The following is a 15,246-nucleotide window of genomic DNA, read 5'->3' as shown; positions in this document are numbered from 1 at the left end:
GTATCATTGCCCGGCATATAAACATTGAAGAGATGCAAGCAAGATATTCATTTCGATTTCTTATCTCCGACTTGCTGTGCAAAGATACCGAAAATGGCTGTGAGTGTAACCAAGAAGAGGGATTTCTTTGACGAAGAGGTGGAGTTGTTACTGAAAGTAACAAACGATTACAATACCTCCATAGCAGCAAAAAACATTGACTGGGAGTCCTCTCCATCGAAGTATGGGGACATTCGGTTGTGATTTCTCGAGTGCTACCCCTCGCCGGTGGAGGCCAGTTCAAGCACCAAAGATTTGGACCTACACGTCTGATACAGTCTGCTTTGCCAGTCCAAATGCATTCGCTGTTTTCTGAAGTCTTCCCTCGTCGGCCAAGGAATACAAAGTACACGCTACCTTTTTTATCACATCGACGCGAGCCCGCATTCTCGTTGTCTCCCCTCCGACAAATGAACAAAGTTTTTCGAATCACAGCTGACCTGCACATTGGAAGGTTCTCTTGCCATTCCTCTGGCACAACACACTGGTTGACAAACATATCCCACCAAGCTGCCGTTCATCCAGGCCTTATCCAAAACCGTCGCTCAACATTGCTATGTTGCCATCTAAGATGTGGTGTATCCGAAATAGCTGCAATCACGTGTTTCCTTCTCTTAAGGTATTCATGTGTGATTTCTACAAGCGCCTATACATGTAGAAGAAGGAGAAACACGGGCATGTCTGGATGATTCGCCTCCATCTTTCTAGTGTTTCTAGTGTTTTATCTGCGTTAGCGCTTATAGTGACTATATCGCTAATACTTGGTTTATATTCAGGTCCCGAGATGTAAATTTAATATTTTTAGCGTTTTTTTAAACATTTTCTAGAGGGCTTTATGGCGCATGAGATGACTCCCATTAGCTACATTATTAACCACATCGCACTTGCCGTATTTTACGAATTACAAAGCACAAAAAACAACAACGTATGTGTTCTTGTCTTACTTTGGGATAGTGAATAATAGGCAAAAATCCCAAAAGATGAAGTTCCTCTTCAACCATGTTTTATTGGTGTGCCCCAATTTCTTCCAGTTTCTTGAAAACACCCCCAATAGTTGTTGGGGTTTTTTTTAGCTATAATCCTGCAGGGAGACTGGCAAAGCAACAAAAAAAACATAAGCTCCTTGGCAAAGGTAAAAATATCTTACTGCAAGAACAAAGGTTGGCAAGGCTTTGCAGGCTAAGACAGGAAAAGATTATTTTCAAGTATTTTTTATCTCTCACACCCGCGCTATGATGAGATAACTGGTGGTCTCATTCAAAGAAGTCTAATCCAAACAGACAAGGTTTACTTTACACAGAACACTGTTTCTCTGTTTTAATTGAACCATAATCTACTGCACTTTTGTATCATTCTGTCTATTTATTCTTATTTTTAACCCTCTTTTCAACTTCCTTCCCACATTCTTTATCTTAAATTTACTCTGCACATAACCATCGTTCCATGTCTGACCTCCTGGACCAGCCGTCCCCTCTGCTCATCGCCATGTCTCACTTTCAACCTGGCTGGCTTCTGTAATTCCACTCTCGCCATGTGTGATCCCAGGACAGTGTAGAAACAGATGTACCACTGGCAGATATCTGACAACATGACTCTTTATAGGCCAAGTGCTCGATCATTTGTCATTTCTGACAGCTGTGTGTAAAAAAAAAAAAAAAAAAAAAAAAAGCTGTGGATGTGTTCCAATAATTTGTTTTAGTTCGGTAAAGAATAATGAACTGTTGACAGGATTTATAAGGCATTAGAAAGCAGAAGCATATGGGCCTATCTCTGTCACTCCCACACCATTTACATTTAAAATATGCTCAATTTATTCTCACACTAGTATAAGAACCATGAGATGAGACAGCCATATAGCTTTTAATTAGTCTAACAGCCCTTGCATGTAGCGGTAACCAGGCAAGTGTGTGTGATGTGAATACAGAGAAACGGCAGTAAGGATCATGATCTCCACTCTCACACACCTGTCAGGTTGACTGGAGGCGAGGATATGCAATATGAAACTGTGGCTGATGTCTGCCATCCTCCAACATGTTCTAAAGGGAAAGGTTCAGCAGCTACATTTCTTTTCAGAACTGGATGTTTGCCCAGCAACATACTGTAGGTGCTTGTGAAGGCTTTTTGTGCAATTCAAAGCCCTTTCAGCATTATACCGTATACTGTATACTATACATGTTCCAAATATGGCTGACATCCTGCCACACCACCTGGAAGTTATGCAATAGTTAGTTGGGTAGTTAGAAACAAGTTGTGGACAGATCTTCATGGACGTTTCAGGAAATGTCCGAAATGGACGAGAATGTGGGCCTTAACGTTACCTTGCATTTAGGTTATGAAACTCAACTTCTAATATGTGTATGCTAGCTGCCCTCCAACCACAAAGACAAAGAGAGTTGAAGACTGACAAGTAAGGATTAGGGATGTCCAATAATGGTTTTTTGCCGATATCCGATAATCCGATATTGTCCAACTCTTTAATTACTGATACCGATATCAACCGATCCTGATGTATACAGTCGTGGAATTAACACATTATTATGCCTAATTTGGACAACCAGGTATGGTGAAGATAAGGTCCTTTTTTTAAATATAATAAAATAAAATAAGATAAATAAATTAAAAACATTTTGTTGAATAAAAAAGAAAGTAAAACAATATAAAATCAGTTACATAGAAATTAGTAATTAATGAAAATGAGTAAAATTAACTGTTAAAGGTTAGTATTATTAGTGGACCAGCAGCACGCACAATCATGTGTGCTTACGGACTGTATCCCTTGCAGACTGTATTGATATATATTGATATTTAATGTAGGAACCAGAATATTAATAACAGAAAGAAACAACCCTTTTGTGTGAATGAGTGTAAATGGGGGAGGGAGGTTTTTTGGGTTGGTGCACTAATTGTAAGTGTATCTTATGTTTTTTATGTTGATTTAATATATATATTTTTTTTAAAACAAAAAAAAAACCCGATACCGATAATAAAAAAACTGATACCGATCATTTCCGATATTACATTTTAAAGCATTTATCGGCCGATATCTAGTAACGATGTATACTGTTTGGATTTAATCGATACGATACCATTATCGATATTCCTTATCGATACCCGTATTTACCAGTACAATGTGTAATTTGTGTAACTAGAGATGTTAAAAAAATGCATCTTTATTGCAGTCTTTTTGGCATTAAGTTAACCTTCTTTTGCATGAAAGTCTTTTAACAACACCTGCTTTTTTAGTCTTGGGTGCACCGTGTAGTGCTGTCGTGTGTCGGCTCCATGGAGGTGAGTTGATTTCCCCTTGACAGCATTTCAGTCACATTGCGGCAATTTCCGCAACTGGCTGGGGACGTATCCTGTTTTTAGCCAACACTGATTCCGTCCGCGATTTCGATGGCATGTAAATTTGTAGTTGTGTTTACTTTAGCATACCGCTTTACCGGAAGTGGGTCGACTCTGATTGGATTGTTTGTTTTGCAGCGGCACCTGCAAGCTTGCACGTGTCATAGTTACGACGGTCAGCTTGATTAAAACAAAGTACCAATAGCCGTGTCATTAGTCCAGAATTTTAACGGTGAATGGACCGACCCAATTAGGAACCAGTACCTAAAAATACAGGTACTCGGTACACATCTCTACTGAGAAGAGGGTTCACGGCATTTAAAAAAAAAAAAATTCCCTATGAATAAAAGTTCTAGTCCGGATCGTCGCCTGGATTCAGGACTTTTGTTCTAATGAAAGGTAGGGCCTGGCTGAGGTCTGCTTTTCTAATTGGGCCATAATTAATTAGCAATGAAGCTTATAGGGCCAGACTAGCGTTTATGTTCATTAAGAACATTCAGTCTCACAAAATAAAGGTTTGTCACATTAATCGTACTGTAATACAGGGTTTAAATTCTGACCATATTGACCCAAATATTAGACGTCTCTGAATATAAGACACCCCTTCTTTTTCAAAAGTCAATTTTACAAAAGCATTTTTTAAGACAAAATAAAAAACACATTTTCATTATCAAATGATTACTTAGTTGTTTGATGACTGCTTCATTAATCACTGTTTTGTTGAAATATAGTCCTCTTTTGTTTGCCAACTTGGCCATCCCTTGAGACACTTCTTTTCTTACCAGGTCACTGGTGTGAGTGAGTGAAAGGGAGAAAAGCGCTTACTATCTTTGGGAGAAATCATTTGGCGACACTACGTAGGATTTTCAGACCATGTACTTTATTCAATACATATACAGTACTCTAATGCTATCTAAAGTATATTACAGTACAATGCTTTAATAACAATAACCACCTATAATATTCTATAGATTAAAAAATGAGGATTTCTGTGGAGTAAATTTTTTATTTGATCATTATTGCCAAAAAATTAATTTCTTGTTGTGACTTCTTATATTTCAGACATTTCTGCCCCTTCATGTAGAAATATGAAAATGTGTCAAAACATGCAGCCCCTACTCTAAGGACTGTGTTATTATTTATTTTTATAACATGAACTCAAACTTAAGTGGTATAAAATAATAACATTGTATACTTTTTTTGCTATCCAATGGTCATTTTATGCATCTGTAAAGCACTTTGAATTGCCTTCAGTATGAATTGTGTTCTATAAATAAACATGCAGATACAAACCACATATATATTTAATTATTGTTTTGTTTTCAGAAAAAAAAACTATGGGGAACAGTTTTTCTATTGAAACATTTAGTAAACATTGTTTTTCTTATTAGAAATTGCCATTCCGTTTCTCTACAAATGTCCTCATAATTATTATCAAAGTCATTAATATTTTTTATTTACTAATAATAACTATTATTATTGCTATTATTTTCAGCATTTTAATTATTATTACAACCATTTTTGACTAGTTTGATTGGAGAAATCGCATGGTTTATTACCTTATCATGATTTACCATATCCTATAGGCAGAGGTGGGTAGTAACGCGCTACATTTACTCCGTTACATCTACTTGAGTAACTTTTGGGATAAATTGTACTTCTAAGAGTAGTTTTAATGCAACATACTTTTACTTTTACTTGAGTATATTTATAGAGAAGAAACACTACTTTTACTCCGCTCCATTTATCTACATTCAGCTCGCTACTGATTGTTATCGATCTGTTAATGCACGCTTTGTTTGTTTTGGTTTGTCAGACAGACCTTCAAAGTAGGATCTATCACATGCCTGCGTTTCACCAATCAAATACAGTCACTCGTGACGTTTGACTCCGTTTCACCAATCAAACAGAGCCAGGCAGTCATGTCACCGCCTAGTCACGTGACCGCCGCTGAAACATAAGTTTCAGTGGCAAAACAACAACAAGCTTAAGCTTACATGAACTCAACGTCAAATTTGAGGAAGCACATGGCGGTAAGTAACGTTAGTAGATATTTTGACTGTCACCGTAGGCTGATGTTAGCTTCAGTTCCACACACACTCACGCATGCATAGAAACACCAATTTGAAGTGTACAGTGTGTTCTCAGGTGCAGCCCACACCTATCTGTTTATGGTTTGCGTAAAGGCTTTGTTATTTTCCTTTGTAATCTCTGCCTACTGAGCCTATGGTGCTGTTAAGTTATTGTGGCTCAATTTGCCTTAATTTTTTTTATGTTAATGTATCAGTGATGTGCGGTGAGGTTGATGGCTGGTGAGGCACTGACTTCATCACAGTCAGATTTACAAACATATGAACCCTAAAGAGTATCTTATTCACCATTTGATTGGCAGCAGTTAACGGGTTATGTTTAAGAGCTCATACCAGCATTCTTCGCTGCTTGGCAATCAGCATCAAGGGTTGGAATTGGGGGTTAAATCACCAAAAATGATTCCCGGGCGCGGCGCCGCTGCTGCCCACTGCTCCCCTCACCTCCCAGGGGGTGAACAAGGGGATGGGTCAAATGCAGACGACAAATTTCAATACACCTAGTGTGTGTGTGACAATCATTGGTACTTTAACTTAACTTTAACTTTACACATACAAACTGTACCACACAAAAAAGCACATTTAATAAAAAAAAACGTTATTATGGTCTTACCTTTACTTATAAATGAAGTCCACAACTAAAACCCTCACTTAAACTTTCCACGTGCAAGATTGAATCTATTTAAAAAAGTGTAACCGAGGGTTTATAAATGTCACCTATACTGTATGAAACTACAAAATAACAAACACGGAGGCTCCAGTTTACACAAGGACCACTTTATTTACCTTCTTTCAAAAACCTCCGCTCCACTCCGTGTCACATCACTTCCGCTCTTAGCGCCTTCAAAATAAGAGCTCAAGGCATATACTGTATAACAGCGCATAACCGGAACTTAACATCACAAAGAGAAAAGCCCATGAAAATTGGTTACAAAAGTTATTTAATAAGAAGCCAAAAAGTGCAAAAACAATAATGTTCGTGTTGGAGGAGTTGTGAATTAGATACACCTGCAGTCTGCAGGTGTACCTAATGTTGTGGCCCTGCAGTCATTCACAACTCCTCCAACACGAACATGATTGTTTTTGCACTTTTTGGCTTCTTATGAAATAACTTTTTTAAATAGATTCAATCTTGCACGTGGAAAGTTTAAGTGTGGGCTTTAGTTGATATAACAATTCTACGGCGGGGGTGTAGGAGGTGGGGTTACTGGAGCCTCAGCTAGTGCGTCTTTTGCAGCCGTTTTATGATCGCTCAGCACAACAAATACGTTACACACATACAGTTGTTGACAAAATACACTGTACATTATATACCTCAGCTAACTAAACTATGGAAATGTATAATATAGTTCATATAGCAATACAGTCTCACTGCACAGCAGGCCAGCAGTTAGCCGAGTCCGGAATCCATGTTGAGGCACTGAGTGACGTGCCTCAACTGGCTGCTGTTCACCGCACCGTCTCTTCTCAGTATTTGAACGGCAAATGTGAAAATTCAGCGATTTTGAATAAAAATAATCTAAAACTGGTTAAGTTAAATGGAAAATAACTCTATAGTATAATCACTGGATACATATAACAATTTAATTTTTTTTTTTTTCTTTTTACATTTTTTTTCTTTCCATGAATGCAGGTGAGGCCCAGCCTCTAGCGACTGCACGTCACAGTAATGTATTATTATTTAATATATATTATTGTTTTAGTTGCTTAAGAGATATTCCTGGCTCTGAATTTGCTCATTGCTATTTTTATGTTTCTGTACATTATTTGTTGTCGTCATCATTAAACGAACAGTTACTCAGTACTTGAGTAGTTTTTTCACAACATACTTTTTACTTTTACTCAAGAAAATACTTGGGTGACTACTCCTTATATTTACTTGAGTAATTAAACTCTAAAGTAACAGTACTCTTACTTGAGTACAATTTCTGGCTACTCTACCCACCTCTGCCTATAGGGTAGGACTTAGAATATATTTTGAGGTTCAAGTTGATTGATTTGTCTTTTAGTTCCAGCCAAAAATAAAAACCCTGAAACTTACTGTAGCTATGCTTCCTGAAATAATATGGACACTCCAGTAAAAACACAAGAAGCATTATAAAATAAAATGTTAATTGACAGGGGCACTTGTGTGGATAGATTTTCACAATTGTTCGTGTCATTATAAAAAGGTCACATGGAGCGCCGTGAACTATAAATACTAATCAGGGTGGACTGGGGCAGTAAGTGAGAAATGACGGCGCTCAAACAAATGTGTTCATAATTAGCCAATCAATCAAAGTAATAAGAACAGATTAATCCTTTTTACTATATATACTCGGTTCCCAAATTGTGGTAAGCCAATTGTCATAGGGTGTACGTCAAAAAAACAGTGTGACTACATTTATTTCTTGACTGGCTACATATATACAGTAGCCAACCTCGAACATGTCCTGGTGTATGTGCGTGAATTCATGAAGGGACATTTAAGGAAGGTGTGCGCACCTATTAAGATTTTTTTTTACCCTCAAAATTGATTTTATATATAATTACCGTAATTAGTCGCCCGTCCTGCCAGGGGGCCCGTTAGTGGTGGTGGATTTCCATTCCGCTGTTTACTTTTGTCCATGGCCCGGGTGATCGTCTTTGGCTTTGAGGCTGTGTTGTATGCATTTCGTTGTTTCTTCACAATGGCAAAGGTGAGTCAATAACATGCTAAATGGCTGACTGAATGATTGTGTGAGTATGTTTGATTTAAAGGGCCCCTATCATGCAAAAATTATTTTCTTACCTATTGGTACCTGATGTTGTGCATCTGGGATCTGCATAAGTCCTGAAAATTTGAAATCAAACTGTGGAAACATTGCGGAGATATTTATAAAACAATTTTGCCTTCCTTTTCTACTTCAGCCAAACAAGCTGTTAGGAATGTGCACAATTGGTGATGTCACAAATTGGGAGCAACGTCAGCGGAATATCCATATATGGTATAAATTTACACAAACTGCTTTGCGCGCGTCCGACATTTTTATTTCACGTAGCAACATATGTAGTCCGCATGAGAACACGCCCAAGATACGTCCCGAAGAACGAAAATGCTCTGTTATGGGTTGTAATACAGCTCAGTGGCCTTGTGGTTAGAGTGTCCACCCTGAGACTGGAAGATTGTGAGTTTAAACCCCGGCCGAGTCATACCAAAGGCTACAAAAAATGGGACCCATAAATGGGACCCATTGCCTCCCTGCTTGGCACTCAGCATCAAGGGTAGGAATTGGGGGTTAAATGGGACTTTAAATTTAACTATAACCTAAAACAGGACAGTATTCAAATCTCTAGTCTCATCTGAAAAAGTAAGAAGTGCTTGGCAAAAATTTTTGTTTTGCGGCAATGTGCCTTCAACTCGGAAGAAGTAGCTCTTCGTGGATGCAAACAACTTTGACGATTCCTACTTCACGAACCTGCAGCAATATAAAAATGGATTTTTCCAGAAGCTAATTTTTATGGCGGAGTCAGTGCCCACTCTTTATGGCAATGGAGGAGACAATGAAACAGTAGGTTAGAAATGTGTGAATGATACGTAGCTAGTTTAGCCTTTTAATGTGAGACAGTAGCATCACCGTCCTGCGGCAAAATTAAGAATGATTTTCCTAAAAACTACATTTAATTGGATTAGTGACTACTGTGTTTGATAATGGATGAGTAAGTAATATAATCTATTATTACGTCCGCGATGTAGCTCGTAGCGTAGCTTACTGTATCGGCTCTGCTTACAACTCGAAACAGCTGTGCAATGTAGTTATTTACATTATATAGAATAGAAAAGTATTTTATTGTCTATATATACATGGTATACATCCAGGATTTAGCATTAGAAAGTTAAACTCGGTAGAAGTTTTAGCCAGCGTATATTTACAGACCTGTACGTCAGTCGGGCTTTGTTCCTCTCTCTCTCTCGTCTGGCGACAACTTTGTCTCCTTCCTTGGTGCCGACAACAAACCACGGTGAGCACGCTGGTCTCTCTAGATCGTCTGGGATGTCGTGTTGTGGTGAGAGTCACCCAAAACAGGTGGCAGCTGGTGGCGGTCACCAATGTCCATAGTGTAAATTAAAAGCAAGGCGGGGGCAAAGGCTCACTCAGCGTGAGAGTATGTGGTAAGGAAAGGTTAATTTTCTCACAACTCCGCCTGTCAAAACCAACCGTTTTGAAAGGGAGCAAAACAGTGGCTAGAAAATAGGTCTGTAAAAAAAAATCTATGCAGATTTTGTCAGGTCCAAACACCGAACTATATATTACACAAGACAAGAAGAAGGAATCAGGCAGAGACAGAGTCCAATGTTGCTCATGAGGAGAAACGTTTGGGGCTGCACATTCAGTTAAAGTCTCCCACCACGCTCTAATGTACAGCCCCCGCGCTCCTCTATTAATTCAGGAGTTCCCTAGTTAACATCACTGAGCCTGCCTCTATAGGAAGTGGTCACACATTATGCAAAGCAGCTCCAGTACGCACAATACGTGACGGAATGTGCTGGGGGCCTTTTGATTGCCTTGTCTCTGCTTCGTCTGCGTGCTGTCGCCTTATCTTCGTTGCGGTCCTGGTACGTCCTTGGCTGTTAGCGGGCTAAAACAAAGAAAACATCTGCGGCGAGGCCACCCCTCATATGCCGTGGAAGATAACAAGTTGTGTGCCCTTGCACGAAGCAGAAAAGAGCACAATAGATAATAACTATAGCAACAACCTTTAAGCATAAGAGTTGTGTGATAACTTATACATCATTATTCTAACAGATTTGTCACCAAACAACCATTATTACATATTATGTAGACCCCAAGGAGTGATCATGATATGATCCCTTTATTACAAACACTTTCATGGGTGCACCGTGACCCGGTCGGTTTTTATATTGGTCTGATGTGACATAAATTAGCAGCATCATTGTATACGGCACAGGGTTCATAGCATGGGAAAAAGTGAAGCTTATAGTACTGAAAATAGGGTACATAATAATGAATTGATATATCGAACATGTGCAAATTCATAGTTCATTGTGTGCCTAGTGTTAGAAACACCGGTTTATATTTTTTAAGTGTGCAGGAGTGAGGTCTATATGGTGTCAGATCATATACCTAAAGGCGCGGGCACTGCCATATGCAATTTATTTCACATTGACATTAAGGAACAGTTACGTTTAGGCTCTTATGATGTGCAATATGTTTTTACAATAGTTATGGTTGTAAATGTAACCCGCCTAGTTCAGTCCCTGCTCTTTCTCTTCTGCTCTAACCTGGGGCTACAGTATTAGCCGTAAGCTACCGTATTTTTCGGAGTATAAGTCGCACCTGCCGAAAATGCATAATAAAGAAGGAAAAAAACATATATAAGTCGCACTGGAGTATAAGTCGCATTTTTTGGGGAAATGTATTTGATAAAACCCAACACCAAGAATAGACATTTGAAAGGCAATTTAAAATAAATAAAGAATAGTGAACAATAGGCTGAATAAGTGTACGTTATATGAGGCATAAATAACCAACTGATAATGTGCCTGGTATGTTAACGTAACATATTATGGTAAGAGTCATTCAAATAACTATAACATATAGAACATGCTATACGTTTACCAAACAATCTGTCACTCCTATTCGCCAAATCCCATGAAATCTTATATGTCTAGTCTCTTACGTGAATGAGCTACATAATATTATTTGATATTTTACGGTAATGTGTTAATAATTTCACACATAAGTCGCTCCTGAGTATAAGTTGCACCCTCGGCCAAACTATGAAAAAAACTGCGACTTATAGTCAAAAGAATACGGTAGCTACTGCGTCAACAGCTGAATCGATTTTGCATTTGTAATACACAACACAATGCGATAGGACACCAATCTGTACTGACTGGAAAAACATGAACAATTATATTACAGTATCTGTAAAGTAGTAGCCCACATTTCATGTTTTTTTTTTTTTTACACAGCTAGCTCTGCAGCATACATACTCTAGTTGCAATAACAAACATGATGTGCTTCATGTACCATGATCTGTATTATAGTGACTCACTTGATGGACAGTTGTCCGTTTGGTCAAGCTGGCTGGGGACATTTTTTTCTGGTTTAGTTATGTCAAGCACTCCATTTATGTCAGCATAGTTTGGCTCCAAGTCCACATTTGCAGCGTTAAGTCACCCCGACCTCACTGTCTCGGCTTCCGTCTGCTCCAACGTTTCACCCTCTGTTTGTGCTCGCTTCTTGAAGCAGCAGTTCACCCCCTGTATATTTAGCTTCAAAAAGATAAGGTTGTAAATCTTCATTTGTCCATAAATAGTCATTTTTGTTGTCTGTTGCCAAATGCCTTGATTAGAGTCGACACACTTTTGTTTCCTGAAGTAGGAACACACGTTTGTTGCCGGAAGTTGGAAGTGCGTTGCTGTGGAAATAAGGTCTGGTAATGCATAAAATGAACAAAATATGGTAAATATTAAACGTATCACATATTGTTATGAACGTGTATTTTACTACATAATGTATGTACTTGCAGTGTGTATATAAAACATTGTTGGGGGATTTTAAGTTGTTTTAGAGGGCTTTCTAGGTTACAATGCTGACTCTCATTAGCCACATTATCTCTTTTATCATATTCAAAATTCTAAAAAAAAAAGACATGTATGTTCATGTCTCTCATAATGATTGGGAACAGTAGGCAAAAGTAAAGTGCAGTTCCCCTTTAAGTGACAAAACATCAAATATCAATCAAATATCAATAAATGTGATTGAGAAAATGCCATATTTTGATCAATCGTTGTCATAATTTGAAGGTTCTGTCTTGTAGCAGGTTCTTGGATACGTTCAAAGGTGTCCTGATTCATTTTATTGATTGGTAAGGTTTGCTGAGATTCCGCTTTTGAAAGTTCATCGACTTTCAACCTTTTTGACATTATTTTGTCTGGGGCATCCTTATCTGTAAACATCAGGAGCTGATTTAAATACAATTATTCTAAATGGAAATGGGAACTCTGCCCTCAACTCGACTGGCTGCAGACTTTGTTGGTCGCTTATTTTCCATGCAAATATTACCAGCAGGCTCCAAAGTGTATTTCATTAATGCCCGAGTGCAGGAATTAAATTGACTTGTTGTTCTAATTTGTAAATGATTTAAATTGCGTAGAGGGTCCCAAACATTCACTTCCATGATGGAAGAGAAGTGTTTTCATTTAATTAGTGGTTGAACAATATAACAGTATACAATTGTATTAATATAGTTGTGGTTGGTTTGTTATGTGCTGATTATTTGTTGGTTAACCGATATTGTTCAAAATCGTTAAGTAAGCATGGTTTATTCGACATGTGATATTTTATCATGAATTCAAATTTATTTATTTTGTCCTTTTGTCAGGTCGAGCCATCAAACATGTAAAGGAGTCCATTTTCACCTCAGATGCTGGAGCCAGGAGGGGGGTACCCAAAGTCCTAGTTGTTCTTACTGATGGACGTTCACAAGATGACGTGAATAAAGTGTCCAAGGAAATGCAGATGGAGGGTTTGTATTTTGTTGATGTAATCAGAAATGACCAGTGTTTGCATTTAAAATTTTAAAAATGTAATGCTGTGTATCAATTGTTGATACTGGAGCAGTGGTTCTTAACCTTGTTGGAGGTACCGAACCCCACCGGTTTCATATGTGCATTCACCGAACCCTTCTTTAGTGAAAAATAAAATGTTTTTTTTTTTCAAATTCAAGACAAAGGTATATGTTTTTTTACTGGTGCTCAAAATTAACCATGCATGAACATCACCTTGTTCAAAGAACAAAACCAACACAATGCATGAACTCACAACAAATTACACACCTGAAAACCAGTGTGACTTCTGCTGTTGCCGTATCCATAACACGACGATAGGGAGAAGTTTATATTTACACGATGAGTTGGGTGTGTCTTGACCTCCGAGGCGGAGGCTCCACTGAACCCCTGAGGCCGACTCACCGAACCCCTAGGGTTCGATCGAACCCAGGTTAAGAACCACTGTACTGGAGGCTTGTGGATGTTATTTCCATCCCCAACTCCTCATTATCCACTTTACGCCTTCATATGGATAATTTCTGGCTGCCTGTGTGTTTGTAATGACATTTAACTTATGCGTGGCTTCAAAAAAGCGCTTTTTATCCACTATCAGAGTCCTCAACCTGCTGAGGAAAACACCTATCACTCTAATTTACTTAACTATGCCATATAATCCTATTCCCAGGATACATCATCTTTGCAATCGGCTTTGCGGATGCAGATTACGGAGAACTAGTCAACATCGCCAGTAAGCCTAGCGATAGGCATGTCTTCTTCGTGGACGATCTGGATGCTGTGAAGAAAATCGAGGAGCAGCTCATTACTTTTGTCTGCGAGGCCGCCACTGCCAGTAAGTAACCCTACCTTGTGTTGAATACATAACAGAGGTTGAGGTTCTTACTAAATCATTCCTTTCTGCTGCTTTAAGCGTGTCCATCTATGATGATGAGTGGAAACACCATGGCTGGTAAGAGGGGACATGTACAGACTACATAAAATGTTACATATTACACCGATGAAGATTTGATGAGGCTCTGTCTCCTGCAGGTTTTCGAATGATGGAGAAGTTTGGCCTGGTGGAGAAGGAGTACAGCACTTTAGCTGGGGTTTCTCTCGAGCCAGGCTCATTCAACAGCTACCCCTGTTACAGGTTACACCGCGATGCCATGGTGTCACAACCCACCAAGTGAGTCAAGACAAAAGATTTAGTTTTTACTTTGCCTCTCCGCTTGGTTTCACTTTCTTGACTTCATAAGCAGGACAATCTTTCTGTTTTGAACTACAGCATTTATTCATGTCAGCGATTGGGATTGCGCGAAATCGACAATATACAATATAAATGATATAAATCTGGTCGACGATAGAGCTTTTAATACAAAAGTACAATCGTTATATCGTGATAATGCATGTTGATGACATCCCAGCTGTGTCCTGTAAACATGCTACACTACACAACGTAGGAGGATGCGCTAACCACAAGCTAGAGCTCTTGAATGTAAACAAATGTGGACACATCGATAAAAATTTCGACAGTAACGAGACCACCTATAGTATCAGTACTGAAAATGGTCGACACTACAGTGGTCAAATCGATATTTTTTATTATAAAAAATCTATTGTCATTTTTGTTATTGTTTACAAAATCCGGAAATAAGTTCCTGCACATGGGATCTAACAAAAAAAAAAAAAAAAAAATTTAAATCAGAGCCAATCGTAGGAAATAATGAAAATATTTAATTGACATTGTTACACTGCCATTCTGTGTTTTTGACTTTTTTTGTGTTTTGTTTGAAGTATCAGTATCAGTGTTGGTATGACCGATACCACCCCTGTAACTATTTGGTATTGCATACCCAAATTTGAAATATCGCCTAAAACTAATGTAAAGTATCCAAGCAACCAAAGAACAAGAGCTTATTACATTTTAACAAAAGTTTAGATGGAACCATGTCAAACAAGAAAGAAACCATCTATTACCGGTTGATTTGCAATACAAATAATAGCTGTAACAAAATAATACAATGGTAAATAACTGCCAAATTATGAGCTTTTATAACCCATTTCAAAATGGTTCTTTCATTATTTATATTCTAAATAATATATTGTGATAATATCAATATAATACACAGTCGAAGAGGAGGCACGTAAATAATACTGTCCAAAAAACAGAGCATCCTGAAGAGACGGTCAGAAAGCGGCTTGAAGATGGTTTGTAAAACATAATCTATGCGAAATTTT

The 15,246-nt window shown here is 38.2% G+C and overlaps 1 protein-coding gene across 7 annotated transcripts in view; it reads left to right on the top strand.

Moving 5' to 3' along the window:
- The window catches only part of col14a1a (collagen, type XIV, alpha 1a), a 367,796-nt gene that overhangs the window by 260,123 nt on the left and 92,427 nt on the right, over nucleotides 1–15,246 (top strand). For all 7 annotated transcript variants that reach the window (XM_061953441.2, XM_061953406.1, XM_061953424.1 and 4 more), the window contains 4 exons: nucleotides 12,843–12,986; nucleotides 13,694–13,858; nucleotides 13,937–13,975; nucleotides 14,056–14,194. In XM_061953441.2, coding sequence (XP_061809425.1) covers nucleotides 12,843–12,986; nucleotides 13,694–13,858; nucleotides 13,937–13,975; nucleotides 14,056–14,194 — 487 coding nt within the window. The remainder of the gene's footprint in view (nucleotides 1–12,842; nucleotides 12,987–13,693; nucleotides 13,859–13,936; nucleotides 13,976–14,055; nucleotides 14,195–15,246) is intronic.

Source organism: Nerophis lumbriciformis, linkage group LG04, assembly GCF_033978685.3.
Source record: "Nerophis lumbriciformis linkage group LG04, RoL_Nlum_v2.1, whole genome shotgun sequence".
NCBI lineage: Eukaryota > Metazoa > Chordata > Actinopteri > Syngnathiformes > Syngnathidae > Nerophis > Nerophis lumbriciformis.
This window is presented reverse-complemented; position numbering and strand designations above follow the sequence as displayed.